Raw genomic sequence first — 13,078 nt, 5'->3', positions numbered from 1 at the left:
CTGTGCTGGGATAAAGTTCAGGCCCCCGCATGAAAATCGAAACCCGCGAGCTCGACGGCTTTGCGGGGTTTGGTGACGTTTCCAGTTGACCGCTGCGGGATGTCCTAGGTCATACCTGGGTCGAAGGCCACTCCCGGGTCAGGATGGACCAGTGGGCCTCCGCCCGAGAGTGGGAGAAGCTCCGTGACAGGGCTGCAGCGCCGCGGGACAAAGCCCCCTGCGGCCGCCCAGAAGAGGTGCCGTGGTCGCCCCCCAGGCTGACCTCCCCCAGTGACCAACCACGGCAGGGGGAGGGCGGAGCAGGCGTGAGCAGCAGCTGTCTGCCACCCTGACCTCAAGGTTGAAGAGGTTTGCGGAAGGGAGGACAGGGCTGCTTATGTCACACTAGGTGTTGTTATTTGGGTTTTTGTTGCTCTTGTTTTGTTTTGTTTTGTTTCGGCTGCATTCACGGCAGGCAGAAGTTCCCAGGCCAGGGATTGAAATCAGGCCATAGCACTGTTGATGCCAGATCCTTATTAACCTGGTGGCCTAATGGTTAAAGGTCCAGCATTGTCACTGTTGTGGCACAGGTTCAATCCCTGGTCCAGGAACTTCTGCCTGCCTTGGGCACAGCCAAAAAAGTATGTCCATCTAGTTACTGTAACAAAATATTTATGTTGGAGTTCCCCTAGTGGCTCAGGGGCTAATGAATCTGACTAGCATCCATGAGGACGCAGGTTTGATCCCTGGCCTCGCTCAGTGGGTTAAGGATCTGGCGTTGCCGTGAGCTGTAGTGTAGGTCCCAGATGCAGCTCGGATCTGGTGTTGCTGTGACTGTGGTGTAGCCTGGCAGCTGTAGCTCCGATTAGACCCCTCGGCTGGGAACTTCCGTATGCCACAGAAGAGGCGCCCCCCACCAAAAAATACACTCTGTGTGTGTGTGTGTGTGTGTGTGTGTGTAATTGTTCAAAGGGACCTTGGGGTCCTGAGATCAAAAGTTACAAGAACAGCTGGTTTCGGGTCTGTTCTTTAACAGAGAAGCAGCCCAGAAAGTATTTTCTCTCTAGTGTAATACATGTATTCCTTAAAGAAGTGAAAATGCCTCAGGTCCTGCCAGAGAGGACCGTAGCTGTGTGTGTGTTTCTGTCACGATTCTCTGTGAAATGGGAGACCACGTGAATTCTTTGTGTTCTGTCATTAAAAGTTTGTCTACAATGATTCATTGGATATTATGCCTGTTAGAATAAGCCTTTGTAGATATTAAGTTGGTCCTTAATATTTACTTACTAGGTTTTTACATGTTCTGCCTTCTTTTGGAAAGTGCTTTTTAAAACCCATGAAGCACTTTAAACTTTTTTTTTTTACAATCTCTGTATTTATTCCTTATTCTAAGTTATTCAGACTAAAAGGAAATGGGACCAAGGAATGTTGAAATAAGATCAGTGTGTCTTGTTTTGAAATAAAGTCTTTGTTTAAAAACCTAGTGTAGGGAGCTCCTGTTTGTGGCGCAGCAGAAATGAATCCGACTAGGAACCACGAGGTTTCAGGTTCCATCCCTAGCCTTGCTCCATGGGTTAAAGATCTGGCATTGCCGTGAGCTGTGGGGTAGGTCACAGATGCGGCTCAGATCCCACGTTGCTGTGGCTCTGGTGGAGGCCGGCGGCTGCAGTTCCGATTAGACCCCTAGCCTGGGAACCTCCATATGCCTTGGGTGCGGCCTTAAGGAAAAAAAAAAAAAAAAAAAAAGCCCCACCCCCGCCCAAAAATCTAGTGTAAAGCAGGTATTTTGCATGGAAAGAGGATATTATAAAATCATTTCAGCTGCAGAGGAGGAGGCGCTGCGAGTGGGGTCAAATGCTGTTCTGTGCTGATGGCGGGCCAGACCTGCGGTCACAAGTTCAAAACCCGTTTAGTGCACCGCGCCCACCCCCACTCACACGTGCCCGCAGATGCCAGGCGATTTGTCCTCGCACGTGTGTGCAGTGGGCTCCTCGGGCTGCTGCATGGGAGGTGCGTGTTCCTCGCCGAGGTCTCTGTCGGCTCCGTGGCACCTGCTCAGGGACTCGAGCAGGCTTCCCCTGTGTCTCGAGTCTGTTGCACTGACACTGGGATTTGTTTCTTTTGAGGGTGCAGGTTCCTTTTTCGTAGATATGTTCAGTGACAGAAGCAAGGCTCAACATACAATGTGTGATACCATCAGCAGAGAGGAAGCGCTTGACCCCTTGTCTCCAGTAAATGGATGCCTGCTCGGGGCCGGAGGGCGCCACCCGGCACCTCTGAGTGTTTGGGCACCTCTGATGGCATGCATTCCTTTGGGTGGCCTTGTTCTGAAATATTGCTGTTTTAAGTAGTTTGTCCAGGAGCTCCCGCTGTGGCGCAGCGGGACTGGTGGCATCTTGGGAGCGCTGGGATGCAGGTTTGGTCCCCGGCCTGGCCCGGTGGGTTAAGGATCTGGTGTTGCCGCAGTTTGGGCTTGGGTCGAGGCTGCAGCTCAGATCTGATCCCTGGTGCGGGGGCACCACGTGCTGTTGAGAGGCCAAAGAAAGAAGAAAAGAAAAAGCAGTGTGTCCACACCTGCCTGAAGAAGAGTGAAAGGACAAGGTCATTACTGCTGTCCCTGCCGTCCAGTTACGGAGCAGCGGCTCAGAATCAGGGCCTTTGGAGCCCAGGTGCTGCAGTCCCCGTCACCCCGCGTCCTTCCCCTTGGTCCTGTCAGGCTCCCATCTGTGTCCCTGTGGAGCCTTACGCCCTCGTCAGCCCAGTTCCTCGATCACAGCACAGTCCTCTCAGTGTTGTGTTTGTGAGGGTTCATTTAGAAATAGAAGACAGTTCCCTTCGTGGCTCAGCGGAAACGAATCTGACTGGCATCCTTGAGGACGCAGGTTCTCTCCCCCGCCTCGCTCAGTGGGTTAGGGAGCCTGAGTCGCTGCAGCTGTGGCCTAGCCCGGCAGCTACAGCTCTGATTCGACCCCTAGCCTGGGAAACCAAAAAAAAAGTGGAAATAGACATACAAATTTTTTTTTTTTTTTTTTGGTCTCTTGTCCTTCTAGGGCCACACCTGTGGCATATGGTGGTTCCCAGGCTAGGGGTCCAATCGGAGCTGTAGCCACCGGCCTACACCAGAACCACAGCAACGTGGGATCCGAGCCGCATCTGCAACCTACACCACAGCTCACGGCAACACCGGATCGTTAACCCACTGAGCAAGGGCAGGGATCGAACCCTCAAGCTCATGGTTCCTAGGCAGATTCATTAACCACTGCACCACGACAGGAACTCCCTCAAAATTTTTATGGACAAAAGGACAGAGAATAGCACATATTCATTTATCCACCATCTGCATATATCTTTCAGATTTGAAAACCTGTAGGAGAGCTGCGGTGTATGTTCTTGACACTCTTTTGTACGTGCAAGTTTTCTGCAGTGAGCTTTTGTGTCTTTAACTCCCGCAGGCTGTGCGGACTCTGACATGTTAGGCATGCTTTATTTTGTGTGTAATTTGAGGCAACCTATTACGTTGGTTTTAATGCGAGTTTAGGTGTTCGTAACGCTTAAACGGTGAGAGTCAGCCTTTCTCTAAATAGCAAATGATCATTTCTCTTTAGTTTACATCATCTGACGAAAAACCGTTTTGTTGGCAGCAACAGTCAAATGCAGCCTCATGCTTAGAAGCGACTGTGTCTGAAAGCGGGGTTAGGGTGTAAGTGGGTGCTGACCCATCCGGGACGTTTCCAGAGCCGTTTACGTCTTGTCTGCCGCGATTGTTGTGGAAGCCTGGGTGTGTCTCCCTCTTCAGAAAATTAAGTTTTAAAGAAGTGAGCCCTAAGCACATTGAAAAGGCAGGTTTCTCACCTCATGTGCCGAGAGCTTAAGCAGTTTTCTTGAATGATCTCGGCCTTGCGTTGCTGCCGAACGCAAAACGTGGACCTTTCGTGTTTGTGGTCAAGGGCTGGACGCCCAGTTCGTCGGAGTTGTCTGGCGTCTGTCTCCTGACGGGTTTTCGGGTGCGGGAGACGTGGGGGCGCGGGCAGGCCGGCTGGCCGGCTGTCTGTCTGGCTGTCGGCCGGTGCGTCGCGCTGCCCGCTGTCGCCGCGCAAGCCGTCGTCGGGCGGCGGGCCTGCGGGGGCCTGTGTGTCCTGAGCGGTGGCCGCCCCGTCGTGGGGGGAGCGCCCAGACCCTCCGTTTTGGGGGAAACCCAGCTGCGGACGCGGGGACTGTGGAGCAGGGCCGGTCCGCCGTCGGGCTCCCCCTCGCAGGGAGGGCGCCGCGGGTGGCGCCGCCGCGCTGACCCGCCTGTGTTTCCGCAGGGCACTGCACCTGGGGCATGAACTGCAGGTTTATACACCCGGGCGTCAACGACAAGGGCAACTACTCCCTCATCCCCAAGGCCGAGCCTTTCCCGCCCAACGGCGCCCCGCCTCTTGGACCTCACCCGCTGATGCCGGCCAACCCCTGGGTGCGTGGACGCCTCTTGAGTTGCTCGCGGATCACCCCTCAGTTCTCTTGGTGAATTGCCTTGTGTCGGAGGCATTTCTGAGGCGCGGGGCGCAGAGCTCCGGTCGCCTCGGGGGAGGGGGGGTCCTCCCGGGCTCGGGGCAGCCTCGTCGCCCGGGAGGGGCTTGGAGGAGAGAGCAGGCAGTGTGGCCGTGGGTGGGTTGGCCCCATTTCTGGAGCGATTTTAAAGATTGGCTTGCTTGCTTAATTTAACATTTCCCTTCTCATCTCATTTTTTAATAGGGTGGGCCAGTAGTTGATGAAATTTTGCCTCCACCCCCTCCAGAGCCCCCCACAGAGAGTGCCTGGGAACGAGGACTCCGGCACGCCAAGGAGGTAACAGGAGATCCGCAGAGCGCTTGGGAGGAGAGAGAACACGAGTGCTGGGCCTGGCCCAGAGCTCGCATCTCTGGCTCTCGGAGGCCTGCTCGGTCCTAACCCGGCCCAGGAGGCCGGGGAGGCCAGGACACGCCTTCTCTGCTCCCACAGTCTGTGCAGCGGCCCTGGCCACTCTCTGGGGTGGGGTCCCATCTCCCTGGAGCCCCGGGAGCCCCGGCTGTCCCTCCTCCCGCCCCTTCTGTAGGCCGCACCCTGGCCCCGGGTGCCGAGGCTCATGTCTTTGCACCAGGCCTGCTTTCTCTCCGGGCACAGCCTTCCTGCCCTGGGCGCCCGCTCTGCCCTTCTCTCCCCCGCCTGGAGCACCCTCCCCCAGCGCCCCACCCGGTGTCCTGCCTCAGTGCTGGGACTAGGACCGGGAAGTCGCCGGCCGTCACCTCTCCCCGCCGTGGCGAGCTCCAGGGCGCTGGGCCCTCCCATCTTCGCTGAGCGCCCGCTCGTACTCTGCCCCGCCAGGCCTTTGGGGGTCAGTCGGGACGGGATGCCCTTTGTTTCCCTGACAATAACTAGTGTTGGCTTCTCTCTTCTCACAACGGTAGGTTTTAAAAAAAGCAACCATTCGAAAAGAACAGGAGCCTGATTTCGAAGAGAAAAGGTTTACAGTGACCATTGGTGAAGACGAACGGGAGTTTGACAAAGAAAATGAAGTTTTCCGGGATTGGAATTATCGGATCACGAGGGATGTCAGAGATGCCGCGTAAGAGATGGTTCTGCCTCCGGCGTCCGTGTTGGAGAGGGCAGCTCCCGCTGCTGCGAGGGGCTGGGGCTGGAGGGCAGCGCGGAGGCCCCCGGGCATGAGGGGCCGGTGCCCATCCCGTCTCCCTCCACGGGGCATGCGGCCCAGGGGTCGTGACACACTCCACGCTTGGCTCCTCACGGCCTCACCTCTGGCAAGGTCGTGTTTTGCCGGCGTGCCGGGGCGCCCTGACGGGGAGAGGCTTGTGCCCGAGTGGGTTCCAGGAGCTCTGGGACTCGACAGCTCTTCCCGAGGCCCTGGGGCCCAGCGTCTCCTCCCCAGCCTCCCCCCAGTTCCCCAGGATCCAGGAGAGCCTGTGGAACTTGTCAGGAGAACTGGGGAATGTGGCAGGTGTCGCCCTCCTCCTTGTACGTGCTGTCTTGTTTCTCGTGGACGTTTTCCTGCTGGCCTTTTTCGAAAGATTGCAGAAGCTCGCGTAGTTGAAAGGCTCGCGTCAGATCTTGAGGAGCCGGGTGATGTGACGGGTGCAGCCCTCGCCTCCCAGCACTCCTGCCCCAGGAGGTCCTGCTCCTTGTGCTCACCTTGAGGGCACAGAGTCAGGACCCTTCTGACTTCTCCTCAGTCTGAGGGTGACACTGTGGCCCTAGGTTTGCTGCTCGAAAGCACAAGTGCTAATTTCTGGCTGATGTGACAGTGAGAGGCTCAGAAAGTGGCACATGTCTGATGCCTGCATCTCAGGCCTCAGATGACCCATCAGGCCGTCTCAAGACCTTTCTGTCCCGTGTCCAGCCCTCACTCTCTGCGTGCAGGACGCTCCTGTGGTCCACGCCTGTTGTGGCAAAGGAGCAGCTCAGGTGCAAGGGACGGAGGTTTAACAGCGTGACAGTTGGAGCCTCGGAGCTCTCAGGTTGTGTGCGGAGCTAGCGTCAGGCACAGACAGGCGCTCCGAGTCAGAACTGCACCTTCCACTTGGCGCGGGCACTGCACTTGATTGAGTCTCGAGGCCTCGCCTTTTTCTGGTGGTGATACTGTCCTGCCTTGGGTGTCGAGCGTCCTGGCACCTGCGTCACAGAAGCTCTGAGAAGCACAGAACGGGCTCCTGGCTGTGTGGTTCCTGCGAGTAGTGACGGAGGGGGCTCTGGACCCCAGGGTTGGTCCTTGCCGCCTTCCCCTTGACGGTGCGCCCGCCGCAGCCCCTGCGGTTGTGGCCGGAGCTGCTGAGAGTGAGGAAGAGCTGTGTCGTGTGGCAGAGCCTGCCCTGGGTTCGCCTCTGCCGGGGCCCCGGAGGTGCTGGCGGAGCCGACCTCCGTGGCAGCGCAACCTGGCCAGGGCCTCAGGCCTCTGCAAGCTGGGGTGCCTCCGTTCCCCCAGTTTACCCACTTGGTCCGGAGCCAGGAAATCCCCGGAAGAACCTCCAGGGCCCGCACAGGTCCTCTGGGTCGGTGTGCGGGGCCGGTGGCGTCTCCTCTCCCCTCTGCCCCGTCCCCTGGATGGAGGCCGCCTTCATCGTCCCTGCGGGGTCCCTTCCCAGGCTCCCGTTTGATTCCTCAGTCTCTGTCGCCTCGCGGGCCGTGCTCTCCCGGGAGCCCGGGAGGCCTCGGAGGCCGACGTCCGTCCCGGGGCTGCGGGGCTGGTGCCGCGAGGCTGGGCTGCCCGTCGTGGTGTCCGGGTGACCCTGAGGGCCCGGGCTCTGGCTGCACAGAGAGGCTGGGCAGCGCTCTTCCTGGACGGCCCCAGGCTGCGGACTGGCGGAGGGCGCGGCGACGCCTCGGGGCCGCCCGGCCGGCCGGCTTGTCCGGACGCGTTTACTGCCCGCGCCTCCGTGTCTTTCCCGAGGCTGCAGCCGTCCTCGAGTGGGGGCCACGTGTTTCTGGTGAAAGCACCTCTGTTCCTTCCTTGTTGCTCCTGCAAACGAGGTTCTCTCCGCCCTGTCTCCTGACTGGCCGCTGTCTGTGTTTGCGACGGTGTCGGTTTGCGTCTGTCCGTTTCTCTCCGTCGGCCTCACTGGGCCCTTCTCCTCGGCTGGGTCAGCCTTGCCATCGGGCTCGGGCTTGCGTGTGGGGCGTCCTTGACTCTGCTGGTTGAGGGGCAGCCCGGGCCCCCTCAGGCCGAGCACGGTGGTGCCTCCTGCATGTGGGCTGCCTCCATCTCAGCGGGGCTGCCTCCCTGTTCCCCGTAGGTAGGGTGCTGGCTTTCATTTTAAAGGATACACAGGAGTTCCCGTCATGGCGTGACGGGAACCACCCGCTAGGATCCTCGAGGATGCGAGTTCAATCGCTGGCCCCGCTCGGTGCGTTAAGGATCCAGTGTTGCCGTGAGCTGTGGTGTAGGTCGCAGACACGGCTCGGATCCCGCGTTGCTGTGGCCGTGGTGCAGGCCGGCAGCTGCAGCTCCAGTTAGACCCCTAGCCTGGGAACTCCATGTGCCCGGAGTGCGGCCCTGAAAAGCAAACGAATGAATGAATGAATGAAAGTACACGCAGATAGTTTACCACATTATGAAAGCATCCTTTTCCTGTTTTCGTTGGGAAGGGATGTTGCATTCCTGTTACACCGTCTTCCTCAGCTCCAGCTGGACTCCTGTGGCTTTTCTCCGTGGGTCTGTGATCTGTGTGCAATATTCCTTTTCCAACATGGACTCAGGCTTGCAGGTCTAGAAAAAATCCCACTTGGTCGTGACGTGTTATCTTCTACGTGCTAGCTGGATCTTTTTGCACATATTTTGTGTAATTTTTGCATTATTACTGCTAAGTGATGAACTTGGCTTTGTTTGCAGACTGGAGCCTTATGCAGACCCTTACTACGACTACGAAATAGAGCGGCTCTGGCGCGGCGGGCAGTACGAGAACTTCCGGGTGCAGTACACGGAGGCGGAGCCGTACCATAACTACCGGGTATGGGGGCCTGGCCTGGAGCTTGCGGCCAGACTCATCTCTTTTATTTACGGGACCTTCTTTTTCTTCTTTTGCTTTTTAGGGCCGCACCTGCGGCATATGGAGGTTCCCAGGCTAGGGGTCACATGGGAGCTGCAGCTGCCGGCCTCCACCACAGCCACAGCAACGCTGGATCCTTAACCCACAGAGCTAGGCCAGGGATCGAACCCGTGTCCTCATGGATGCCCGTCGGGTTTGCCAACTGCGGAGCCGTGACGGGAACGCCCTCTGGCCCTGTTTTCACTGGCATTGCTGACTGGGTTGTTGATGCCCATTTGCCGGGGCGCGTCCCCCCTGAGCAGAGTGCTCTCAGGATCACCCTTCACGGGGTCAAGTTCCTGCTGATGGTCTGGGCCCCCACCCGCTGTGCCTGTGGGTCCTTGTCTGAGAGCACGGAAGGCTTAAGAGCGTATGTGCTTTGGCCTTTGGGTTCCTGACTTTAGCCTTGTATGTGATGGGAAAAAACTCCCCCCAGGAGCTCCTGTCGTGGCTCGGGTTAATGACCGACTAGCATCCTTGAGGACTCGGGTTCGATCCCAGGCCTCACTCCGTGGGTTAAGGATCCAGCATTGCTGTGAGCTGTGGTGTAGGTTGCAGAGGTAGCTTGGATCCCGCCTTGCTGTGGCTGTGGCGTGGGCAGCAGCTGCAGCTCCGATCAGACCCCTAGCCTGGGAACCTCCATATGCTTCAGGTCTGGCCCTGAAAAGACAAAAGACAAGAAATAAAAAATTTAAAAAACCTTCCCACCAGAAAGAGATCAGTTAGAAGCCGGCTTGCGGGTTTTGTGCATGGAGTTAAGTGACAGTCCGTGGTTTTTAGGACTGGAGGGAGGTGACTGCCCCAGGAGCCCATGGGAGGGTGAACCGAGCACACTCTGCTGAGGCCCGGCTGCGGGCGCCTCAGACCGGTCAGGGCAGCCTTGAAGGCCACAGGACCTGCTGGGGTCCCTGCCACCACCTCCCCCTGGCGCCGGTGGCCTGGGCAGAGCCTGAGCCATCTCCTTCCTCTGGGGTCCCGGGGCCGCGAGGGCTCCCACCCCAGCTCCCTTCTGGCATCAAGGCCGCACCCTGCAGTGGTGCTGTGGCTCCCGACCCCACCCCGCGCCCGCCCTGGAGCCTCTTGCCCGCCTCGGTGTGCCAAGGCCAACACCGGTTGCACGATTGGCTCTTCCCCAAAGGAGAGGGAGCGCGAACGCGAGCGAGAGAACAGACAGCGCGAGCGCGAGCGCGAGCGGGAGCGAGACCGGGAGCGGGAGCGCCGGCAGCGGGAGCGCGAGCGCGAGCGGGAGCGCGAGCGGGACAAGGAGCGGCAGCGGCGGAAGGAGGAGTGGGAGCGGGAGCGCGCCAAGCGGGACGAGAAGGACCGACAGCACCGCGACCGCGACCGGGACAAGGACCGCGACAAGGAGAAGGAGAAGCCCAAGGCCCGCTCCCCGCAGCCGCCAAGGTAGGGCCGCCCTGGGCGGCCGGGCTTGGGGGGGGGCTTGTGACATGGGGGCCGGCCCCGGGGTCGAGCAGCCCCGAGAAGAGCGGAGCGCGGGTCCTTCTGAGGACAGGCTGGGGCACCGGCCCTCCCTAGGAAATCAGGGGACTGGATGAAGCTGTGTGTCCTGCAGCTTTGCTGAGGTGCCGCTCAGGTGCCACGCGGTGCACCTGTTTCCAGGGCTCAGATTCAGTGGCATGTGGGGTAGTCACAGGGTGGGGACACACGTCTGCCCCCGCCCAGGTAAACCTCACACCTGGTAGCAGTCACTGTTTTTCCCCAGGCGCCCCACAGCCCCTGGCACCTCTCACCCCCTGCAGACCCTGGGTGTCCCTGGTCTAAATGGGACCCTGTAATGGGTGGGCTTTTGTCCTCGGCTCCCTTCATGGAGCACACGCCTCCCCAGGGCCGTCGGCTTGGCGGCCTCAGCAGCAGCTCTTTCCGCCGTGTAGTGGACACTTCCTCGTGGGGGTGTCTGTCTGTCCGCTTGTCCACCGATGGACTTGGCACTGCCTCCTTTTGGCTTTGGGGACGGTGGACCCTCGCGGCCAGTCTCTGGCGGAGGGAGGTGGCCGTTTCTCTTCGGGGTGTATCGAGCAGCGGAACTGCTGGGTCACGTGCTAACCATGTTTAACCTCTTGAGGAACCGCTGTGCTTTTCCAGAGCGGCTGTCCTGTCCCCATTCCTACCAGAAGGACGTGGCGGCTCGGACGTCCCCCTGCGCCGCGCCACCGCGTCCTGTCGTCCATCTGTGTGACGCAGACGTCCCAGGGGCTCTGCGCCTAACCGCGCCGTGGTGCCCCCTCGCAGCTCCCGCAGGATGCTGGGCGCCTTCTCACGTGCTTGTTGCTCACTTGTATGTCTTCCTGGGAGTCATGTCTCTCTCGGTCCTTGGCCCGGTTTTTAATTTTGTTGTCATGAGAGTTCTTTAAATTTTCCAGGGCCAGGTCCCTCATCAGATACCTGCTTTGCGGCGCCCCTCTCCCCGTCTGTAGTTGTCCCGCCGTGTTGATGATGGGCCGTCCTCCGCCTCCTCCTCCTCTTTCTTCTCCGTCTTCTTCTGGAAGGCCTCTTCTTTTTCCCCAGCTGTATTGAGATACAGTTGACATATAGTGCAGTGTAAGTTTAAGGCTGTGATGTGATGGTCTGATACACGTGTCGAGAGACAGTTACCCATCAGGCGAGTGAGCCCAGCATCACCTAAGGGCATTACCTTTTGCGCGCGTGCTGATAGGACTTGAGCTCTGTCTACTCGCTGAGCATTTTCAGCTCTTCCTGCCCTGCTGTCCCTGCAGTCACCGTGCTCCGCCCTAGAGCCCAGAACTGACACTGGGCATCTGTGCCGTTTGACAGCAGCTCCCCACCCCCAGCCCCTGGCAGCCACCGTCCTACCGTCTGTTTATGAGTCTGGCCTTTTAGATTCCACGTATAATTGGGATCCGTGAGACCAGAGAGTCTTTTTCTGTCTGGCTTATTTCACGAGCGTGATGCCTTCCAGGTTCTTCCACATGCTGGAAATGGCAGGGTTCCCTCCTTTTTATGGGTGAGTAATATTCCTTCGGGTGACAACCTCTTTATCCATCGTCACTCAGTGGACCCTTAGGTTGCTTGGCTACTACGGCTACTGCTGCTGTGACCGTGGGGTGTGGCTGTCCCTTCCAGTGTGGTTTCGTTTCCATTGTAAATACCAAGAAGTGGGATTGCTGGGTTGTATGCTATCTCTGTTGCCTTTTTTTTTTTTTTTTTTTTTTTTCTTTTTTTGGCTGTGCCTGCAGCTTGTCAAAGATCTTGAACTCAGGCCACTGAAATGACAGTGCTGGATCCTTAGCCCACTACTCCGTAGGAAATCCCTATTTCTAATCTCTTGAGGAACCTCCATACTGTTTCCGTAGATTCCCCCCTTTGACAGTCCCACTAAAGCCTGTTAGTTCTGATCTTTTTGATAAAACTAATACCTCGTTGTGGGTTCGGTGTGCATTTCCTTGGTGATGAATGATACTGAGCATCTTTTCATGTACCTGCTGGCTGTTGGCCATCTTTATGTCTTTGGGAAATTGTCTACTCAGGTCTTCTGCCCTTTTTTATTTTAATTTTTTGCTTTTTTAGGGCTGCCCCCATGGCATATGGAGGTTCCCAGGCTAGGATCTCATCGGAGCTACAGCTGCCGGCCTACACCACAGCCACAGCAACGCAGGACCCAAGCCGTGTCTGCGACCTACACCACAGCTCACGGCAACGCCAGATCCTTAACCCACTGAGCGAGGCCAGGGATGGAACCCGCAACCTTATGGTTCCCAGTTGGGTTCGTTTCCCCTGCGCCACGACGGGAGCTCCCCTACCTATTTTTTAATGGGATTACTCGCTTTTCTTTTCCTGTTGAGGTGTCTGAGCTCCTTACGTATTTTGAATGTTATCCCGTTGTCAGATGGGTGGTTTGCACACGTTCTCCCTTCTCTGGGCTGCGTCTCCACGTGGCTGGCCAGTTCGTTTGCTGTGCGGAATCTGTGTGGTATTATGCAGCCTCACTTGTTCATTGCTGCTTCTGTTACCTGTGCTTTAGGTTTCATTGCCAAGAGCCATGTCAAGGGTTTTTATCCATTTCAAGATAGTTTTGTAAGTGGTGTAATACAGGTGTCTGATTCTAGTCTCTGCGTGTGGCTGTCCGGTTTCCCCGCTGAGTGTTCTTAGCCTCGTGTCAGATATTAATTGGCCAGATTAGTGGAGGTCTGTTTATGGGCTCTGTATTCCTTTCATTGGTCTATGTATCTGTGTTTGTTCCAATACCATGCTGTTTTTTCTTATTTTTTACTTCTTTTCTTCTCTTTTTTTAAGGGCCGTAGCCACAGTGTTATGAGGTTCCCAGGCTAGGGGCCAGTCAGAGCTGCATCTGCGACCTACACCACAGCTCATGGCAACGCTGGGATGGAACCCGCAGCCTCATGGTTCCTAGTCGGAGTCATTAACCACTGTGCCACGGTGGGAACTCTTGCCTTTTGATATTCAATATACAGATCTTTTGCCACTGGTTAAATTTGTTCATAAGTATCTTATTTATTTTTAGTATAAATAGGATTGTTTGTTCCTTTTTCAGATAGTTT

The 13,078-nt window shown here is 57.3% G+C and overlaps 1 protein-coding gene across 2 annotated transcripts in view; it reads left to right on the top strand.

Moving 5' to 3' along the window:
- Positions 1 to 13,078, top strand: part of ZC3H18 (zinc finger CCCH-type containing 18) — a 51,126-nt gene that overhangs the window by 20,176 nt on the left and 17,872 nt on the right. For both annotated transcript variants that reach the window (XM_021093665.1, XM_021093664.1), the window contains 5 exons: positions 4,287 to 4,435; positions 4,717 to 4,809; positions 5,409 to 5,566; positions 8,342 to 8,459; positions 9,676 to 9,944. In XM_021093665.1, the coding sequence (XP_020949324.1) occupies positions 4,287 to 4,435; positions 4,717 to 4,809; positions 5,409 to 5,566; positions 8,342 to 8,459; positions 9,676 to 9,944 (787 nt within the window). The remainder of the gene's footprint in view (positions 1 to 4,286; positions 4,436 to 4,716; positions 4,810 to 5,408; positions 5,567 to 8,341; positions 8,460 to 9,675; positions 9,945 to 13,078) is intronic.

This window comes from Sus scrofa, chromosome 6 (assembly GCF_000003025.6).
Source record: "Sus scrofa isolate TJ Tabasco breed Duroc chromosome 6, Sscrofa11.1, whole genome shotgun sequence".
Lineage (NCBI taxonomy): Eukaryota > Metazoa > Chordata > Mammalia > Artiodactyla > Suidae > Sus > Sus scrofa.
Note: the sequence above shows the minus strand (reverse complement) of the source record. Positions and strands in the feature narration are given on the sequence as shown.